This window comes from Pinus tabuliformis, chromosome 4_1 (assembly GCF_031772625.1).
Source record: "Pinus tabuliformis cultivar Carrire ecotype Pingquan chromosome 4_1, CPIR1, whole genome shotgun sequence".
Taxonomy (NCBI): Eukaryota; Viridiplantae; Streptophyta; class Pinopsida; order Pinales; family Pinaceae; genus Pinus; species Pinus tabuliformis.
Window position 1 is genome coordinate 908,248,289 of NC_142303.1, and position 21,808 is coordinate 908,270,096.

Genomic DNA, 21,808 nt, shown 5'->3' on the forward strand with positions numbered 1-21,808 from the left:
TTACAATGTGTATAACAAAACAGTGATGATGGTAATTGTGTACACATCAATATTCAATAAAAAAATGTGCCAGTCTATTTTTCACATTTTCATCTTGCCAAACTAAATATTGCCACCACTCAGCCTGTCCATTTATTTGCTGCAACCTGGACAGTTTCTCCATTCCTCTTGGCAATGTCTTGAGTAATGGACACTGCGATATCCTCAATACTCTAAGTTGAGGCATTGTTTAATGTCTTGAGTAATGGACACTGCGATATCCTCAATACTCTAAGTTGAGGCATTGTTTGGTCATCCCACGCATCATGGGGCCCCACCATATTCTCTACCTTCGGACAGTCATACAGAGCCAACGTCTCCAACGCTGGAAAGCCGCCGCTCCCCACCGCTAACTCCCTTAGGTCATGGCAGTCGTATATACCAATTTCCCTTAAATTAGATAGCTTCTTTAATACCAATCTTCTCAGCGATAGACAATAAATTATGGTCAAACGTTGAAGTTTGGGCATTACTCCCTCGTTGATCACACCAGAGGGTCCCACTATAGTCTCACACCTTTCTAGACCAAAAAGCGCCAACTTCTCGAGCATCGGAAGACCAAAACTCTCAATTTCGAGTGCCTCAAGCTCGCTGCAAGCGTCGATAAGTAAGCTCTTTAAACGAGGTAATTTCCTCGTTCTCAATCTCTTCAACGAACTGCAAAATCTTATCTCTATATCTTCGAGTTGGGTCATTGTTTCTTCACTGGACAAAACAGAAACAGATGATCCCACCATCATGCTTTCTAATTTGCTTACAAACTTAAGTGTCAAGCTCTTCAACATTGGAAAGCCCGACCCACCTACAATTCCAGGAAGCTCCCTAAGTTGCTCACAGAACGACAATTCTAAAACTCTCAGGTTTTGTAACTGAGTAATGCAGTTGGGTAAACTTACCCCCTCATAACCCGAGAGTGTAAAATGTTCCAAGTTGTTCAGATTATCCATGTTGAAGGGAAAAATATGCTCCTCCCCCACATCATCTCTATCTGCATCGTAGACGCAGCTTACCTTCAACCTTCTTAGCTCCGTCGATGTAGTCATTGTACTTTCTTTATTTTTACATTCTAGCCTTGCCGTCAGCTCCATCAGATTTGAGAGATTTGCAATATCCTCCACATTTATAGCACAATAACCATGCGACACTGACAAGAACAGCTTGTTCAATGAAGTGAGGTGAGAGATACCATGTGGAATCGCCATTAAGCTCTTACATCCTTCTAACTTGAGATGCTTTAGATTTGTGAGATTTCCGATGTTGTCCGGCAATGCATTTAGTGATTCACAATATTCAAGATTCAAAAATCTGAGACGAGAAAGATTACCTGTGCTTTCTGGCAAAGTCTGCAAACTGTAGCAGCCAGTCAATTTCAGAAATTCAAGTTGCCCCAATGATGTTGGCAACGATGTTATTGAGATGCATTGAGAGAGATCAAGAACCTTGAGAGACAATATGGCCGTGGAGAGAAATCGTTGAGGAACCTCTCTAATGCTTTCATTGTTGGCCAACACCAAACTCACAACTTGTGAACAAATGAGATCTGTGGGGAGATCCTGAATATCATTATGACCAACAGATATTCGTTTGCAATCCCTAATCTCATCTTCAGTAGGGAAATTTTGTAGATGTTGAGCTGTGGCAAACAACCACTTCTCCTCACTTCGGCCTATATATATTGCCAGGTCGCGCACCACATCATGAACTTTTACTCGCTTCCCCGAATCCATTCTAGCCTGAAGCCCTTGCGTAACTTTATAATTTCTACCTTCCCACGATTACCTTCAGCAACATGTTCGAGCAAACCCCGATCTACCAGTACATCAATGTACTCGTGCCCGGCATCCATTTGGGTGATGAGCTTTTCTGCGCTCCACATTTCTAGCAACGTCTCCACAGCAATCTCTGCATCCTCAGGAAACACGGCGCAATATAAAAAGCAAAGCTTCAAGTTACGAGCAGGCAAATTGTCATAGCTCCATTTTAGCCTTTTATAGAGCTCTGCATCAATGGTGCTGTGACTGGCCCGGAAGCAAGGATCTGCAATTCTCACGAGAGTCAAAGCACGCTTCCATTCATCTTCAGTCTTTTTCCGGCTCATTGCTGCAGCAACTGTGTTTAGGGCCAATGGCAAACCTCGACACTCAGAGGCAATTTCTCTAGCTATACCCTCTATATAATTGTTGTTCTCCCTTGGAAGAACCCCATCTGTAAAAGCTCTTGTCCTGAATAACTCCCACCCTTCTTCTACGGACAGGGGTTGTATACTCAATGTGTACCCTTCGCTTGCCTCCATCGCGAAGATCACTTCTCTGCTGCGACTGGACATTAATACCTTGCTACAATTGTGATCATCCTCAAATGTCACGCCGACCTCGGTGAGATCGATTGAACGCCACAAGTCGTCCAAAATTAGAAGAAATTTCTTCTCTCGAAGCGATGCAGACAGTTTCATTTTCCTTATATCTTTGTCAGAGATGCCCTCGAGCTTTAAATTAAGTGTCTCGGCCATGGAGGCCTGCAAATTTGTAATCTCATACTTCTGAGAAATTGTAAGCCAAATTACTGCATCAAAAATACCTCTCACCTCTTTGAAGTGGTTGTAGACTAGTTTCAGTAAAGACGTCTTGCCGGCGCCCCCCATGCCATAAATGCCGACCATCCGAGCTTGGGGATGAGCTTCACCAAGCCATGCCTGCACTTGCATCCGAGCAGATTCAATGGAGGAGCCTACGAAGCCGGAGTGTGGAATAGGTTGACGAAGCACCTCTGCCTGAGACGCTGCGGCGGGCGCAATCAGTTGCGTATTGGCACATACTGAAAATTCCGTTCTCAGCTCTTCAAAGACTCCATCAAATCTCGTCTTCCAATCTCTAATGTGGGTGGACAGCTTGGGGTTGCGGAGGGAGCAGCAGCCGAGACACCGTGGCTGTGGCTCCGCACGAACGATCAAATCATCGACCTCTTGAAGGGCATTTTGCATTCTTTCCAAACAATTCTGGACGGGCTGTGGGAGCGCTCTCTGCTGCTCTCGGAAATGATTTTCAATATGGACAACAAAGCCCTGCATACGGGTGAAGTCAGTTTTGAGATGGCGGACATTTTCCCCCATCTCAATGATATCCGTCATTCTTCGGATGACTACACCGATAATAGGGCCTGCAACATTGGCTGCCGCTACGTTGGCTGCGGTTCCAATTCCAAAATCCGCCATAGATAAGCACTAGAAGCAAAAGAAGGGGCAGATGCAAGCGTAGCGCGAGAGGAGCGGAAAAAGGCTGCGAGAGAGTAAGCGAATTTGAGAAATGCAGGTGAATTACGAGTAAATATAAGAAGAGAGAGAGGAAGGTCAATGGCGCTGTTAATGTTAATATTAATATTTGTAGTCTCTCAGCTTTTTCAAAACGTTGTTCCCGCTTCGTGATTTTAAAGGGAATCAGGCCAGCGGGCCTTAATTTGTCTCACTTTGAAAAAGTTGGAATTATTGTACTTTTAACCTTTATAAAATGTTGGAATATAAAATGTTGGAATTACAACAACGTTGTGTTAAATATTTAGAAATTGTAATAATGACACTTTAAAATATTTGGGTGCGTACAAGGAGAGCCGAATCATGTTGCTTTGCAATGCTGGAAATGTATTTTCCAATCTTTTTGCAGAGAAGACAAATAATATAAGTGTCATCGGTCTTTGTTCGGTAAGTTTTGATGTGACAGGAGGATAAATAAAAGTTCGATTTTCTACCGTTCGGAACAAATCACATGGACACTTGGAAAAAGTTAGCATAACAGCGTTTGATTGTAAATTTCTTAACTCACAGTCCAAAGATTATCAATACCAAATATTTCACTGACAAATTTAATATGATCTTTGTTTAAGATGACATACCTTGATTAACAGCGGAAGAAGTAATGGCTGCCATCTTCTGTCTTCTGTCTTCTGTCTTCTTCTCAGAATTCGGTTTCTCTCCTCTTTCCCTCACTTCCTTTATGCGTTTCTTGATGGAGAAGAATACCACTCTTGTGTGTGGGAGAGAGAGGACCCAATCCTTTATATATTATTTAACTCTAATCTGGTACGTCCATCATATACCAATTCAACGCTTAAGATCTAATGATTTAGATTAGAAACTGCTTTAAGATAAGATCTAAAAGCTTTAAGATTAGATCGGGTCACATTAAGATTAGAAACTGCTTTAACGTTAAAAAGCAATGAGCCTTTTGCTGTTTCTAATAGCAGTTTCTAACATTCTCCCACTTGACCCGACTATTCATAATATTAAGTGTTGAACATCATATTATGATAAATTGCTGAGAGTTATGGCGGTTGTGCACTATTAATTCAAATGCATTCCCTTCCATATACTACAATACCAGCAATCCATCAATTCATACTCATAATTTATATAAAACAGCATAATGGTCCACATAATGTCTTATATCATAATGATTAAACATAATATCTTTATAAAACTCTTTCTTGTTTTAAAATTACATCAAATACGTACTACTACATTGAAACAAGAAACACATGATTGTATATCAGAAACACATAAAAGAGCTCAGAATGTCACACATCAATTATTATTAATACAACCAAGACCCATTCTTTGAACATGTTCCTTAAATTGTCTTGGTTGTAACCCTTTCGTCAAAGGGTCTGTAATCATAAGTTCTGTCCTGATGTGCATGATTGACACTCTTTGTTTCTGAACCTCATCTTTCACAACAAGATACTTCAGTTCTATATGTTTGGCACCTTTAGAGTACTTGTCGTTCTTTGAGAAAAATACTGCTGCAGAGTTATCACAATAAATTTTCAGCGGCTTGCTAATGGTGTCGACAACCGCAAGTCCTGAAATAAAGTTCTGCAACCATAATGCATGAATTGTGGCTTCATATCATGCCACAAATTCTGCCTCCATAGTGGATGAAGCAACGATAGTCTGTTTCGCACTTTTCCATGATATGGCACCTTGAGCAAACATAAACAGGTAACCAAAAGTCGATTTTCTAGTATCGATGCATCCAGTAAAATCTGAATCGCTATCCAATCACATAGGATGCCTCTCCCATATCTTTCATTTCAAAGTTCGTCGAGAGAAATTCTTTAGTCTCATGCAATATACTTAAATTATTTGCAGCAAGCAAGATGTCATCAACATAAAGGACCAGTAAAATAAACTTGCTCCCACTGATCTTTTGGTATATACAGTGATCAACCGTATTTCCCTTAAAACCAAAAGATGTAATAATGGTATTGAACTTAATATACCATTGCCGGGATGCTTGTTTAAGCCCATATATTGACTTCTTAAGTTTACACACCAATTGTTCTTTACCTTCTACAGAAAAACCCTAAGGTTGATCCATATAAACATCCTCATCAAGATCTCCAGACACTCCTTGTAATCAACAATTCCAAACCACATAATCATAATCTGATTCTTGCATATAAACCACATAATCATTAGAAATAGCTGACCTACGATTTCTTTGAGGTCTTCTTAATGCTACTTGTTGTGGTTCATGCATATCAGCATTATGTAAGTCATTTCCTTCAGGAAGTACTTCTTCATTTATATGTTGTTCATTATCATCATGTTGTTCTACAACAGCTGGAACAACATTTGGAGTAATAGTAGATGGAGGAACTATTCTAGGCAATGTAACATTTACCCTTGTTTCCTTTATTTCTACTATTTCTCTTCTAGTACTCCCACTGACTTCACCATTCTCAATGAATCTTGCATTACCAGTTTCTAATTGCCTCTCAAATTCCTTTACAAACGTCTCAAGGACATTCACAGATTGAGATTTTTTCATGAAGCAAATAGACATAACCATAACGGGAAAAATCGTCAATAAAAGTGATGAAATACTTTTCTCCATTAAAGGCTAGAGTGTCCATAGGTCCGCAAATATCAGTGTGTATTAGTTTAAGAAGCTGGCTGCTTCTAGTGGCTCCTTTCTTATTATGTTTGGTTTGTTTACCTTTAATACAATCCACACATAATTCTAGATCACTAAAGACAAAATTTCATTACTTACTAATCTCATCATTCTTTCTTTGGATATATGACCTAGTCGTTTATGCCACAAGAAAGCAGAATTTTCATTCAACATGCTACGTTTACATCCAACATTAATTACTACATTCAACAAGGAATTCGCATAAGTGTCATTCAGTTTCAACTTATATAAACCATCAATTAGAATACCAGAACCAACATTATCAGTATTCTTATATAAATCAAAACAACCAGATCCAATCATACATCTAAAACCAGAAATATCCAATTTACTTGCGGAAATAAGGTTTCTAGATAATGAAGGTACATAAAGGGTACTGTATAAGTTTAATACATATCCACTTTCTAGAATTAGACAATAAGTCCCAATGCCTTCAATTGAAGATTTCATTCCGTTTCCCATAAAGAGAAAACGATCTTCATTTGGATTTATGGTTCGGATCGTAAGAAATCCCTGTACATTGTTGGAAACATGAGTTGTAGCACCAGTATCAAGCCACCATGTATTAATAGGAACTTCAACTAAATTTGATTCAAAACATACGAAAGATAGATAATCACCTCTCTTTTCGAACCAAGCTTTCCTTTTTGGACAGTCACTTTGATAATGTCCTTTCTTTTTACAGAAATGACATTGAACATCCTTTAGTTCCTTCTTTTCCTCATCCTGCCCATTCTTAGCAGGTGCCTTTTTCTTCTTGAAATGACTTGATTTTCCTTTCTTTTCTTTACCAACTTTATTACTCACAAAACTTACTGACTGATTCACTTGATTTTTCAAACGTCCTTCTTCCTGAATAAGTCTACTGGCCAATTCATTAACATTCCACTTATCCTTTATAGTGTTATAGTTAATCTGAAAAGGTCCATATTCAAAAGGTAGCGAGTTCAGGATGAACTGGACAAGAAAAGAATCCTCTACTGTAAGTCCCAGGGAGTTTAACCTTGCTGCAATATTAGTCATCTCTATAATGTGCTCTTGCATAGTTCGCGACCTATCAAACTTCATGGTCGTGAGTTCTGCCATAAGAGTACCAGCGAGTGACTTATCAGCTGAACGAAAACGCTCTTCCACAGACTGCATATATTCCTTAGCACTTTCTGTTTGTGGAATTGTTGACTTGATGTTGTTGGCAACAATCATCTTAATAAACATAAGGCTCAATCTGTTACTGCGTTCCCATGCTTTATGGTGTGATTTTTCTGCCTCAGTACTGTCTCTTGTAAGAGCAACAAGCTTATCCACAAGGAGTGCCAAGTCAAGATCCTGAATACCTAAATGGAAATTGACTTGTTCTTTCCATTCAGAAAAATTAACACCAGTGAACAATGTAACAGATGAAGCATGTGTATTCATGGTAACTCCTGCAAATTAAAAATGAAATAACTATAAGCTCATAACTAACGCGATTCAGATGTAGACATAATAGTATAATATAGCACTCCTTTGGGTAGATACTATCTTATACTTAACATAATTAAATACCAAAACATAAGTAGGTAATAAATATATTCAATTAAATAGAACTGACATCTTTGGATGATCAATATTTATTTAATCAAAATATCTATCAAACCTCATCTGTCAACTAGTTATAGAACAAGACTTTCCTTTGGGTAAGTTCTCAGGTTCTATCATTAGTGACGCCAGTTTTTAATTGGTATTATTATAACTGGCAATTTCTATCAATAATCATTATGTCACTTATGCACTAAATGATTATTCTGATTTTGACCACTTTGGTGATTAACAAAATCATAAATCTCATGTGCATAAATAATTTGCAAAACAACATTCTGATTTTGACCACTTTGGTGATTAACAAAATCATAAATCTCATGTGCATAAATAATTTATAACACATACCTTATGCAAAACAATCAGTCATAGAGCAATTACTTTTATGCCCAAATTTCAAACGTCAGGAGTTTCTACTCAACTCTGTACTAAAAATGATTGCTTTGTTAGTCTTCTTACAATGCACAAATTCGACTATCTACCAAGATTCAATAACTTATATTCACCACATTTTAATACATTCATTCCAACATACACAGTGAACACACAATGATATGGTGAATAAATAAATTGTGAGATTCATATATGCAGGAATTCTATATCACAGGGATCCCAAATTTTATTAAGCCTTATGGATCCATCATTATTTTTTCCCGAAACCCTAGCGATTTCTGCAAGCCCACGACTACAGCCCTCACAGGCAGAGCCTTCGCACGGCCATTGCCAAAATTAAAATGAAAGAGAGACGCCTAAGATAAGCACGCCTATATCCCCAACAAGCCTTACGGTGACCGCTACGAAACTTACAATTTAAAAAAGGGCCTGTTCATCATTCAATTTGTGAAGCAAACAGGTGTCAATAGGCGCATTAGATGAGATCGTTCCAATTGGCGTCTATCTTTGTGCAAAAGGGAAGAGTCCCATAAGGATCAGAAAGGACCACGGAGGGCTTCGCCGTGGCGAAATGGCTTGACGTAGTGTCTTTTAGGAATCAGAAAGTGGGCTCGATGAGGTTCTTTGGCCGCAGAATTATGTGCACGTGAAGCTCAAAAATAAGCCAATTGTGTGCCTCAAACTTAACAGTTATGCATTATTGACCCAATGCTACAGAATTATCAATTGCAATCATAGGAAATATTCAGTTATTGATTGTCGCTCTGATACCAAATGTAAATTTCTTAACTCACAGCCCAAAGATTATCAATACCAAATATTTCACTGACAAACTTAATATGATCTTTGTTTAAGATGACATACCTTGATTAACAGCGGAAGAAGTAATGGCTGCCATCTTCTGTCTTCTGTCTTCTTCTCAGAATTCGGTTTCTCTCCTCTTGCCCTCACTTCCTTTATGCGTTTCTTGATGGAGAAGAATACCACTCTTGTGTGTGGGAGAGAGAGGACCCAATCCTTTATATATTATTTAACTCTAATCTGGTACGTCCATCATATACCAATTCAACGCTTAAGATCTAATGCTTTAGATTAGAAACTGCTTTAAGATAAGATCTAAAAGCTTTAAGATTAGATCGGGTCACATTAAGATTAGAAACTGCTTTAACGTTAAAAAGCAATGAGCCTTTTGCTGTTTCTAATAGCAGTTTCTAACATTGATAAGGTTTAAGATTTGCCATACAGCTGGTGGACGGTCGTAGGGATTTGATGAGGGGTATAATTTAGAAAACTCTCTTATCAATGCGACAACAATAATGTTTTATTGTAATTTCCAAGGGAAAAATTGATCTCTTATCAATACGACAACAATAATGTTTTATTGTAATTTCCAGGGAAAAATTGATCTGACACAATCCTGACTGTATGGTCATCGTTCTTGTAGTGTTAATTTTAATTATTGTTGTAATGGTCTGATTGTAATTTCTGGGAAAAAGTTGATTAGACACCACTATGATGATTTTATGGTTTTCATCTGGTTTTTTTCCAATGATATTGAATCTTGGTTGGAGTGTTAATTTTAATTTGAGTTGTTTTAGTGAAATGTTTTTGGAAGTTTTTCGAGTGAGATTTTCAAGTTTAATTTCTCGAAAAAATCTATAACATTTAAAATAATTTACTAATAATTTGAAAAAGAGAGTTTCATTTTTATTAAATACTTCTTAGTCTTAAACTATTCACCTATTTCTTTATATCCAAAAAAAATATAAACCTTAAACCAATAAAAAATAATATATATCATGTAAATTTATATAAATTTTTAATAATGATAATTTTTTAAAATATATATTTTTCAATTTTATAAAATTTTCTCAATTGTGGAATTATGAAATTAACCTAATTTTAAAGTTGAAAAGGCAATCACATTATCGCCATTACCACATTAATGCACAAATTTATATCAACTATGATTTTCAACCCCATCACATTTTATATAGATTTGTTTACATATCATACATACATTATAAGACATTATGGTTAAAACTTATAAATTTTTAAAATATATATTTTTCAATTTTATAAAATTTTCTCAAATGTGCAATTATGAAATTAACCTAATTTTAAAGTTGAAAAGGAAATCACATTATGGCCATTACCACATTAATGCACAAATTTATATCAACCGTAATTTTCAACCCCATCACATTTTATACAGATTTGTTTACATATCATACCTACATTGTAAGACATTATGCTTTAAATTTTAAAGTTGAAAAGACAATCACATTATGGATATTGCCACATTAATGCACAAATTTATATCAACTGTGATTTTCAACCCCATCACATTTTATATATATTTGTTTACCTATCATACATACATTATAGGTAAAACTATAAAAATGGGTAAAATTTCTTTTAACATTATAAAATGTTATTCTCCTTTAACTTCAATTCTTATGAATTTACAATTTTACTTTAAAATTTAGGTGAAAGTAATGAAATCGAATTCTTTTTTAAAGATGGATATTATTTTTGGAGAAAAATGTATGCTTACATTACAAATAAATAAACAAATTATATATCTATATATAGATATATATATATATATATATATATATATATATATATATATATATATATATATATATATATATATATATGAAATTTCTTTATATTTTATATGGGCGGTAATGTTTTAGTGTTCTAATGATTGCTAAAACAGTAAGGTCAAAGTCATTACAAGAAATACTCATTATAAGCACCTAGGTGTGGAGGATAACAACGTTTCTCCCCACCAGCTAAGCTAAACTCAATCAACTACTATTTTTCATTATTTCTCAAAATAGAGTAAAACAAGAAAAAAATGTACCATACCAACACATTTATATGCATACTTGTTTTCTTTTTTATGTGATTATTAACAAGAAAACTAAAACCACCCTTTTGAAGAGGGAAATGAAAGGAAATTTCTATCACCCAAAAATATTCACCTAGCCATTTCTTCCTAGGTTGATCGACATATACCATGTAGTATGAGTTTTTACATATTATGACCCACTTTCACCTTAGGAAATAATCTAGTGAACCATTTTCCAATTATTTCTCATTAAAACTTAAAAAAAAAAACCCATGAAAATAATAACTGCGGTTGATGGGACACTTATTCCAAGCTTAATGTTGGGCAAGGCATCCTAGTGTGGGTGTTCATTGGTTTATTATGGCTAAAGAAATTTGCAAAGGCAATGGCTAAAGCTTTGGAAAGGCAAAATGGAATTTTTGGCACATTTATTAATGAAAATAATGGAATAAACCCATGAAAATAATAACTGCGGTTGATGGGACACTTATTCCAAGCTTAATGTTGGGCAAGGCATCCTAGTGTGGGTGTTCATTGGTTTATTATGGCTAAAGAAATTTGCAAAGGCAATGGCTAAAGCTTTGGAAAGGCAAAATGGAATTTTTGGCACATTTATTAATGAAAATAATGGAATTTTAAGAGAAAAGGAAGGTGAAAGGTCACATGTTGCATGTCTGGAGGAAAATGAAGGATAATAATGGAAAAATAAAGAAAATAGAGGCCTAATTGATAAAAAGTTTTATGAGGTAGTTGGTACCTTTCATCAGTTCAGTTTTGGATCTCTCTCATTATTGTCTCTCTCTCTCACTCACTCTTGGACACTTAGAGTTTTATTGAATCACTTTGGCATTAGATCAAGAAAGGAAAAGGGGGAAAGAGGATCAATCAAGCAGCTAAAACAAGATTCTTTGTAAGTATCGATTTGTATGTGTTTTTCCCTATCTAGATTTGGCATGCATGGTATTGTATGTGTTTCTTTGTTGTTATGGTATGGGTTTTGCTAGGTGTGACAGTGTTTTCAGCCTAGCCTTTCCATTTTTGGATAGCCATGGTGTGATGGGGTTCTCATGTTTTGGTTGAGCTAGATTTCCAAATGGATTCGAAGGTGAGTGAGGTGGATCTATGAAAGAAAAAACACATGACCTAGTGATCCTTGAATCAAACAGTGGAATGCAGTAAAGCCACTACCCTAGTGACCCCTGAACTAGATTGTTGGTTGTCGTAAATATAGGTATTGTGTGCCTCGATGGGCCTAGGAATCCTCAAACGATTAATGGCGGGATATACATTAAATCCTAGAGGTGGTTTCTCTTGATTAGGCCTAGGAATCCTTACCGGTAAATGGTGGGGTATACGATAAAGCCCAGAGGGTGGAGTCTCGGTTATAGCCTACTGATCCAATTACGGTAAAGCCTAGACACTAGGAGACAGGAAAATTCCTCACGGTGTAGCTGGAGAAATCTAGTGGCATCCATGCTTTTTTTGGCCTAGTGATTTAGTGGAGATCATGGTAAAGCATTTTATTACATTTTTATTATGTTTGCCTAGTGATCAGGTGTGGATTGCAGTAAAGTCTAGTTTCTATTGATGAGAGTGAGGCGGTTTAGCCTCAGGATGCCCTGGTTGGTTCTTTTGGTTTATGTCCCACATTCACGCTTGGAATATGGCACAAGGATGATTAGCTGAAGAGAGATTTGGCCTAGCCAATCTATGGTTGAGTGGAACGTGATAGTCTCATCCTAGGTTGGCTTTTTCATTCATTAATAAGAGGTTTTTTCCATGACATCTTATGTGTAAATGTATTGGTTTATATGTGGATTCTATGGTTTATGTATCCTTGATATTTCTATTGTTATTATTCTGGTTATAAGCATGTATTATGATAGTGATGATGTATGGCCCTCCTCATGTTTTGATTTGTAAATGAATGAACAATGTATCTATGACCTAATAGATGATAATGCAACTAATGATATAAGGGGACAATGTTTCTTAGCGATTCTCAGATGAGTATGAGAACCCTATACTCAGATATGTTGTTTAAACATGCAGATTACATAATTGTGACATGTTTGAAGAAATTCTTGTCATGGCTAGTAGGGGTCTAGTCAAGTCCTTTCTCAAGTAATTGCATTCATATCATTATTATGTTGCTATCTTTCAGTTCTAAAGGTGTCATGGAGTTCTGTGCAGTGACCTAGGCTTTAGCCCTGAAAAGGTGGCACAAATCCCGAGTCACAAACACAGGTTTGAGGAGAAAAGTCCTCAAACACACAAATGCCTTGTTGTGCAAGGGTTTGGAACCTCCTAGACACTCCCTTGTCAATATCAAGGGAGCTTCCAAGGTTTTAATGGCCTAAAAACTCAGTGGGACCTAGGGACTAGTCCTGGAGATTACTGGGAAGGCTTATGGGAGTCTTGTAGCATGTATAGAAGGTATATTTTGTGGGTTTCTGTCGATTCCACTTCCTTAAGGTCACCTAGGAGGTCGAGTCCCATTACAGTGGCCTCTCGTCGCATATTTATCCCAGTTAGCTAGTTACTTGGGTAGATGTGGGAGGAGGGTGTTACATCTACTTGCTTTCTTCAAATTGCATTCTTACTCTTCACACCACATAACCACTTCTATATTTGCAAATCTTCATTGATGTTGTGCATTTTCACACCACTTTATCTAGCTTATTTATACTTGACTAAATCAAGAAATTCAAGACAAGATTGACACACAATTCATAAAATTGTATCTCTTTTCATTTTCACTATTGGAAATTTGATTCAAATGATTCTTATTTTCACAGCCCCTTGGCTCCTCGAGGGCTTACTTTGATATCCATGAAACCTTGCAACATGACCATGATCCAACAAATCCAAATTTGCATCCACTTAAATGTAACAACTTATTGTTCTTCTAGATTTTTAATATACCTAGATTACCAATTCCAGCTCCAAGGGCTTTATCATCATCCCCAGGCCCATTAGTGAACATCCCTTGCTTGCTACACACAAATTCTTTTCATTTTTTGTTGTCTTTCATGAGATTTTGTGAATCATGTCCACAAATTCATGGGTCAGTATTAAAAACATCTAGAGGAGTACTTTGAGCATATCTTTCGGCGAGGTTTGTATAGATCCCAATGGATCTCATAACTGTAGAGAGTTGGTAGTTCAACTACCAATTCCCATCCAAATAGTTTCTTAGAAATTAGGTGTTAAATTTTTACATGGAAAGAGAATTATGGAAATGATTATTTTAGAGAGGACAAGATTCCAACCATTTTGCCTTGTTAGGCCCCACTCACTATTCATGATTCATATAGTTGTTCATCCCTTTTATTAGTTATTTGGCATTTTGTTTAAAACAAATTACAATACATATTGTTGTTTCGTGAACCAACTCAACATTTACATGTCTATACAAACAAAATTTATTTCATTAATTACAATATCAACAAAGAATTAAAATAGGGATATTATCTTTTTGTGATTAATACTTTTTAAATAGTGATTTATTTTTAAAATATTTTAATACTACCTCTAAATATAATGAATGTGTACAAATATCTTTATAAATTCCCATAAATATTGTATATATGCATCCCTTTCCACTTTAGCATTGATATAAATTAATATTTAATTATTGTTTCTTTGAAAATAAGAATATTAAAATATATTTTAATTATTTTTTAATTTAAAAAGAATATATATATATATAATTTTGATAAATTATAATGAAAAAAAATATCTTACATAGCTTTGGATTGATGGTGAATGGGTGCATTGTTGAGATACGTGCATTGTTGAGATACTTCTTGTGATAGATCACTAGTTCAAATCCCCATTGATACTAGCCTACCAAAAAAGAGAAAATAATTATTCAAAGGCATATAACGATGTAATTAACATAAGTTCAATATATTTATATATCATGATTCTTTAATCAATTTAAAGTAACGAAGCATACAAATTTTATTTTTTAAATAAATAGTTTTTTAATATTCAAATAAAAATAACAACTATATATTTTTTAATTTTTTATTATTATCATTTTATATACCAATAAACTTAAAACTAATAATATCTAATTTAAAATTAATAATTATATATTAAATAATAATATATAAATTTTCTTATAGAATATATACAAAATAATAAAGTATAACATGGTCGGATGAATACTTCTGGGAACTGTGTGTTGCTTTTAAGGGTTTGCCCAATGTTTTGGGTGAATCCTTCACGCATCTTCAGAGACTTGAAGCTTAACTAATAATGTGAAGAGTACTATACTCATTTAAATAAAAGAAGGTGATAAAATGTAATGGATAGAGGATGTATAAATATTATTGTTAGGGAAGGAAATAATGATGAAAGTAATGATTATTATTAACTTTGATGAAAGACTTTCAAGATAAAAGGACGTAAATTATTAAATAAAGAATTGAATAAATTGACTTTAATAAATTATCAAAAGAAAATTTTGAATAATTTCTATTATTTTAATATAATTATTAAATAAAAAATTGAATAAATTATCAAAAGAGAAATTTGATAAATTCTTCTTCCTTTATTTAAATGGATCTAACACTGGGTCCAGCACTCTTCACATCATCAATTAAACTTCAAATCCCTAAAAACAGTGAAGAGTTTACCCAAAATGTTAAGCAAATCTTTGAAAGCAACACATAGCTTTCTAGAGATATTGATCAACAACAATTTATTAAACGTAAAAATATACATACTAAAATATAACCTTATAAATTTTGACAAAAAAATAAATTAATCAAATTATATAAAAATAACATTTAAACATCATACTATTTAATTCTGAAATAACATTTAATAACAAGAAGAATTCCAACGGAGTTTGGCCAGTTGAAAGCGCTGAGAGTACTCCACCTCAGCTATAATTTGCTTCGTGGTTATATTCCAAAACCTTTGTGTAATTGTAAAAAGCTGCAATGGGTCTGACTTTCAATAAACGACTTATAGGAAGTATACCAACAGAATTTCGTCGTCTAGTCCGTTGGAACAACTCCGCTGGGCAAACAATAGTCTTAGCGGAAATATTCAAAGTTATGTTACGGAGCAAGAGTCCACGAAGAATTATGTTATGGAGCAGAGCTGCTCCATTTATATTAATATAATTAAATGATTTGTATATACAAATTAAAAAAATAAAATTGAATTTAAATATTTTTAAAATTTTAAAAAAATTTTAAACTAAAATATAAAACATTGCACATGAATTAATTGAAGTATAGGTTTTCAAATTTTTTACATTTATGTTTTTTTTTTGGAAAAAAATAAAAAATCACTAAGGAGAATGTGATTTTAATATATTTTTAAATATTTGTTATTTATTAAATTGATTACAATTTTTTGTTTTGGTTTTTTTTTTTTTTTGGAGTATTTTCAAATTTTATATATATTTAAGATTTTTTTAAAATTTGAGTATGATTATTAATATTGATAAAATGAAAATCATGATAATTAAATCTAAAAAAATGATATATTTGGTATATGACAACCAATAATTAATTGAAGTGTATTTTTTCAAATATCTTGGAGTTCATATCACACGTTCAACTAAATTTATAACATTGAAAAAATGATTAAGAGAATTTCCAAAGTTTATAATGGATCCAGAGGAAGTCTCAGAGAAAGATACAAGAGATTCAAAACAACTCAATTTCAAAATTCTATTCTCTTCATGGAAGCAAAGAAAACCATTTTTCATTGAGAGCATGACTATGGTTGTGTATGAAATGTATACTAAGAGGCTAAACCACATGGAAAATAAGATGTTCTATAAAATCATTTCAAAGTCTAGCCAAATCCACCTTTGACTCAAGATGGATGACATAAGGAGGCTTAATCTTGGTTAGACTATGGAAGCATAAAAAAAGATATCATTATGGGGAATAAGGATAGTATAAAAATTGTGGTGTGATAAGGAGTTCCATTAAAACGAATTAAGATATAAATGTTGTTAAAATAAGAACAATTTCTCATAAGCTTAATTCACAAAATCTAAGAGTAAATCTAAATTTGTAAAACTTATTTTGTAACATGAATTTTTGATAGGATGTCAATGATGATAAGAAATTTAAGTTTAATTATGTGATGAGATTGAAAGGGAACACAAAATTATGGTGGGAAGAGGTGCTAGAACAAAGGGAAAATAGAGGAAAAGAAAAGGTTAAGAACTATGATACGATGGTACAAAATTGAAAGGAAAATTTAAGCAAAAATATTATTAGTTGAAATTTTTTAGGCAAATGCAAAATCTCCGACAAAAGGCTATTATGGTTAAAGAATATATAGAGGAGTTTTATCAGATCAATATTAGAGTAAGTCGTGTGGAAGGGGATGAAGAGAAAGTATCTAGGTACATAAATGGATTGAGATATGATATCCAAGATGAGATAAGCATTCCACCCCTAAAAACAATTGAGGAGGCATACCAAGTTATTCTTAAAGCAGTGGAAACGTTTGCAAGGAAACAAAGTCAGAGAGGAAGACAGAGAAGTTAGACAAGGGGTAAAGAACAATAGGAAATAGACGAAGATTCCAGGTTCAACGAGAGGAAGCAAATCAAAACAACTGAGCCAAGCATATAGAGGAAGTGAGTGTAGACATCGAAGATTATTTTGAATTTGACAAGCATCTCATCTAATTCCTATAATATCTTTTTGTTACTTCTCCCTCCCCTTCTCTGATCATCCTTCGATGATTTTATGGGGTCTATGAAAGAATGTAGATTGATGCCTAGATTATGGTTATTAGAGTTATTACATGATGGTTGTTAGGTGTGATTAATATCTCTTTTTAGAAAGGCTCCCTTGAGGATTTGTACATGATGTTCTAAGATCAACTATGGGTCATTTCCCTTCTAAACTACTGCAACGGCATGGATATATAGGGAATATAGATCCATATCTTTCGGGGTTTCTTGAATTCTTGGATTGATCCTTCTGACATAATCCCCTCATTGGTAGTGGGTATGTTCTTTTTTGGCTATGAGATTGACTTTGTTAGTTAGGTTTGTTGTTTTTCCTCTAGTTGGTTTTATTAACCCATTGCCACATGGTTGTTGGTTATTTACCTTGGGATACCTCTTTAACGAAGGGATCTTATAAATTAGCTAGAGACTCAAAGCTAATGCAAGTTGAGATTTCTAGATATGTCATGGAGGTTGGTTGTGGTTTGGGTTGTCTATACTAATGATTGGGCTAGACAAAGTCATCCTTGTTCATTTGAAATTTAATTTTTTGAGTAGGTTTTGGTTTTTGTGTGGGATAATTCTTGAAAAGGTGGCCATAATCATGGAATTTTTGGCATTGCAAGGGGATGTGCTCATTGTCTAATGATTGCTTCCATACTGTATCTTGATACAATATATCAAACAAAGCCAATAAGAGTTGTGATATGTCCATATTCACATAGATCATGGCATATGATGTATATAGTCCCCTTTGAGTAACATTAGAGGTTTTTAAAAAGTGCCCCAACACATTTTCTATGCCCTAAAGAGTTTCTTCCTCCCATAATTCTTTTGGAAAAGAGAAGAGCTAGATCTAGACTAGCATCATTTTGAAATTTTGATTGTCTGGGCTTAAATTGTCCATCCAAAATTAGAGGTATAGTCCAACAGAATTAAAGAAGTATAATCTTTTAAAGATTCAAGTCCAATTCTCAATATAGGAAAATATTATTAGGAAAAATTCCTTTACTCCTAACTCCAAATCAATTTTCTCTTTTTTATCTATATTATCAAGGCTCTTTTTTATGGGCCAAAATCCCATAAACATGTTAATTAAGACATGATCTTATGTAAAATGAATATATTCCTCAATCCTATTAGATTTAATCTCACATTTAATTTTTGTGTTTCTTTAGACAAATAACGACCTCATCCTCATGATTGCCAGGTAGCTCCTAGTTGTGGATCTCTAGAAGAAGAGATTACCTTCATACATTCCCCTTATCATGAAAATTGAATGGAGAGATTGCACGTGTGGCCCATCATTTTGTGATTCGTGCATTGCCAAAGGTCATGTTACTATAAAAGAGAGATGCCCCCTCCCCTTTAGTGCACCATGGTTAAAATAAAGCGAAAAACCCTAGAATACATTAAACTAGTTGAGTGAAAAAAAAAATTTGAATTCCAATTACATAATTTTAATTAAACTTAGATTCACCGTGACCAAAAATCACCCCTCTTGTATAGATATCTAATTTTATAAATTTTTTATTATCAAATATATAATTAATTTATATGTTATATTAATTTCATAAACTTTAACTATATTATAAATTTTTTAATTAATTGGTATGTTATTTTAATTTCATATATCTTAACTACATTAAAATAATATTATAAATATTATTATTGAGATTTGATATTTGTACAATATTAAAATTTGAATTTTTAAAATAAACCTTTTAAAATAAAACCAAAGAATATTTGACATCGGAATATCGAGAGAATAAAGATATTACACTCCTAAAAGTGTATCCAACACTTTTTTTCTATAGAGTATTATTTTTGAGGATTTTTACATTTTTATGTATTAATTTAGTATGGGTTATTTTACATATTAATTTAGGAATTTTTAAGGGTATATATTTCTTTTCAAAAAAATTTAATTGAAAGAAAAATATTTTTATTTAAAAAAAACAAAATCAAGATTATTAACATGTATGACTTCAACATGGTGCTATCTACTATGGAAAAATGGGAAGAAGAAAGGTAAGGGATGTATTTATGCATACCTTTGAATGAGATTTGTATAAATCCCAATGGATCTCATAATTGCAGAGAGTTGGTAATTCAACTATCAATTCCTTTCCAACTACTTTCTTAGAAATAAAATATTTAAATTTTTATGTGGCAAAAGAATTATATTAAAGATTATTTTAGTGAGGACAAGATTCTTACTATTATGCCTTGCTAGCCCCTACTCATGATTCATGTTTCATTACATTTTTGTGATTAATATCTTTTAAGTCGTGAAATATTGTTTAAAACAAAATTCAATGCATATTGTGTTGTTTCTTTAACCAGGTTAGTGTTTACATGTCTATATACAAACAACATTTATTTCATTAATTACAATATTAACTACGGATTAAAATGAGAGTATTACATTTTTGTGATTAATACATTTTAAGTAATGAAATATTTTTTAAATATTGTAATGGTACTTCTGAATATTATGAAAATGTACAAATATCTTTACAAATTCCCATAAATATTGATATAAATTAATATTTCATTATTCTTTTTATTTGAACGAATATTAAAATAAATCTTATTAATTTTTTAATTTTAAAAGATAAATTTTTAAATTTAATTAAATATAAATATAATTTTGATAAATTATAATCAGAAAAATTAGTTTACTAAGCTTTGGATTAATGGTGAATAGGTGCACTATTAAGGCACTCCTCGGGATAGGTTAATATTCAAAATCATTATAACAATATAATTAGTACAATTTCAACATGTTACTATGGAGAATTGACAATAGGTGTGACAATAGATGGATATGATATCAATAATTTCTTCTTACCATCCAAAATAAGTCCAATTAACTATAATAAAAATGTTACTAGGGAGAATTTACAATAGATGTGCAGGATATCAATAACTTCTTCTTACCATCCAAAATAATCCAATCTACTATAATGAATATTATCTCTTTAATTCAAATAATTTATATATCATGAAGTTATGATTCTTTAAGCAATTTAAAACACTAAAGCATATTGTAATATAATATTCATTACAAAATAAATTTTATTTTTTAAATAAATAGTTTTTTAATTTTCAAATAAAAAATAAAAATTATATATTTTCAGTATTATCATTTTATATATCATTAAAATTAATAATAATAGTCTAATTTAAAATTAATAATTATACATTAAATAATAAAATGTAAAATTTCTAATTAAATATAAAAAAAAATAAAGTATTATTTTGTCAATGAATATTTTTGGAGAATTGTGTGCTCTCTTCAAGGATTTGCTTAATGTTTTGAGTGAACCCTTCACTCATCTTCAAGGACTTGGAGCTTAACTAATGATGTGAAGAGTATTAAACCCATTTAAGTAGAAAAAAGTAATAAAATATAAATATTATTGCTAAGAAAAGAAAGAAAAAATGATAAAAGTAATAATTATTATTAATTTTAATAATAATGAAAATGATAAATATTATTGAATTTGATGAACTTTCTAGATAAAAGAAATATAAATTATTTAATAAAGAATTAAATAAATTATAAAAAATTAAATGAATAACTTCTATTACTTCACTATAATTATTAAATTTTATATTCAGTAAAAAAATTGAATAAATTATAAAAGGAGAAATTTGAATTCATTAAATAACCAAAAAATATGAATTAATTAAGCGAAAAAATAACAAAAATATGAATTAATTAAATTATATAAAAATAACATTTAAACATCACACTATGTAGTTCCAAAATAACATTTAAATAATATTACACACAAAATATCTCACACTTTAAAATTAATAATATTACAATTTGTATGAAGTATAACAAAACATTTATGATGGTAAATGAAAAGACGAGAGAGAATATTTTTCACATTCTCATTTTCCCAAATTAAATTTTGTCACCACTCAACCTTTCCACTTAATTGCTGTAACCTGGACAGTTTCTTCATTCCTCTAGGCAATCTAGTCAATAATGGATAGTCTGATATCCTCAATCATGTAAGTTGAGACATTGTTTTGTCATCCCACATGTCATGGGTCCCACCATATTCTCAACCTTAGGACAACAACACATTGGAAAGTCGCCACTCTCAAACGCTAACTCCCTTAGCTCATGGCAACATTATATTTGAATGTCCCTTAAATTAGATAGCTTCTCTAATACCAATCTTCTCAGCAATGGACAATCATATATGGTCAAATGTTATATAAGTGAATGTG

General features: G+C 32.8%; 1 protein-coding gene across 1 annotated transcript; it reads right to left on the bottom strand.

Moving 5' to 3' along the window:
* Nucleotides 1-212: 212 nt before the first annotated feature.
* Nucleotides 213-3,300, bottom strand: LOC149179088 (putative disease resistance protein At5g63020). Its single transcript, XM_089422348.1, has 2 exons — nt 1,805-3,300; nt 213-1,751 (listed from the first exon to the last, which is right to left on the bottom strand). The coding sequence occupies exons 1-2, from the start codon at nt 3,248-3,250 to the stop codon at nt 213-215; spliced, it is 2,985 nt and encodes a 994-aa protein (XP_089278474.1). The 5' UTR covers nt 3,251-3,300.
* Between the last annotated feature and the right edge of the window lie 18,508 nt (nt 3,301-21,808).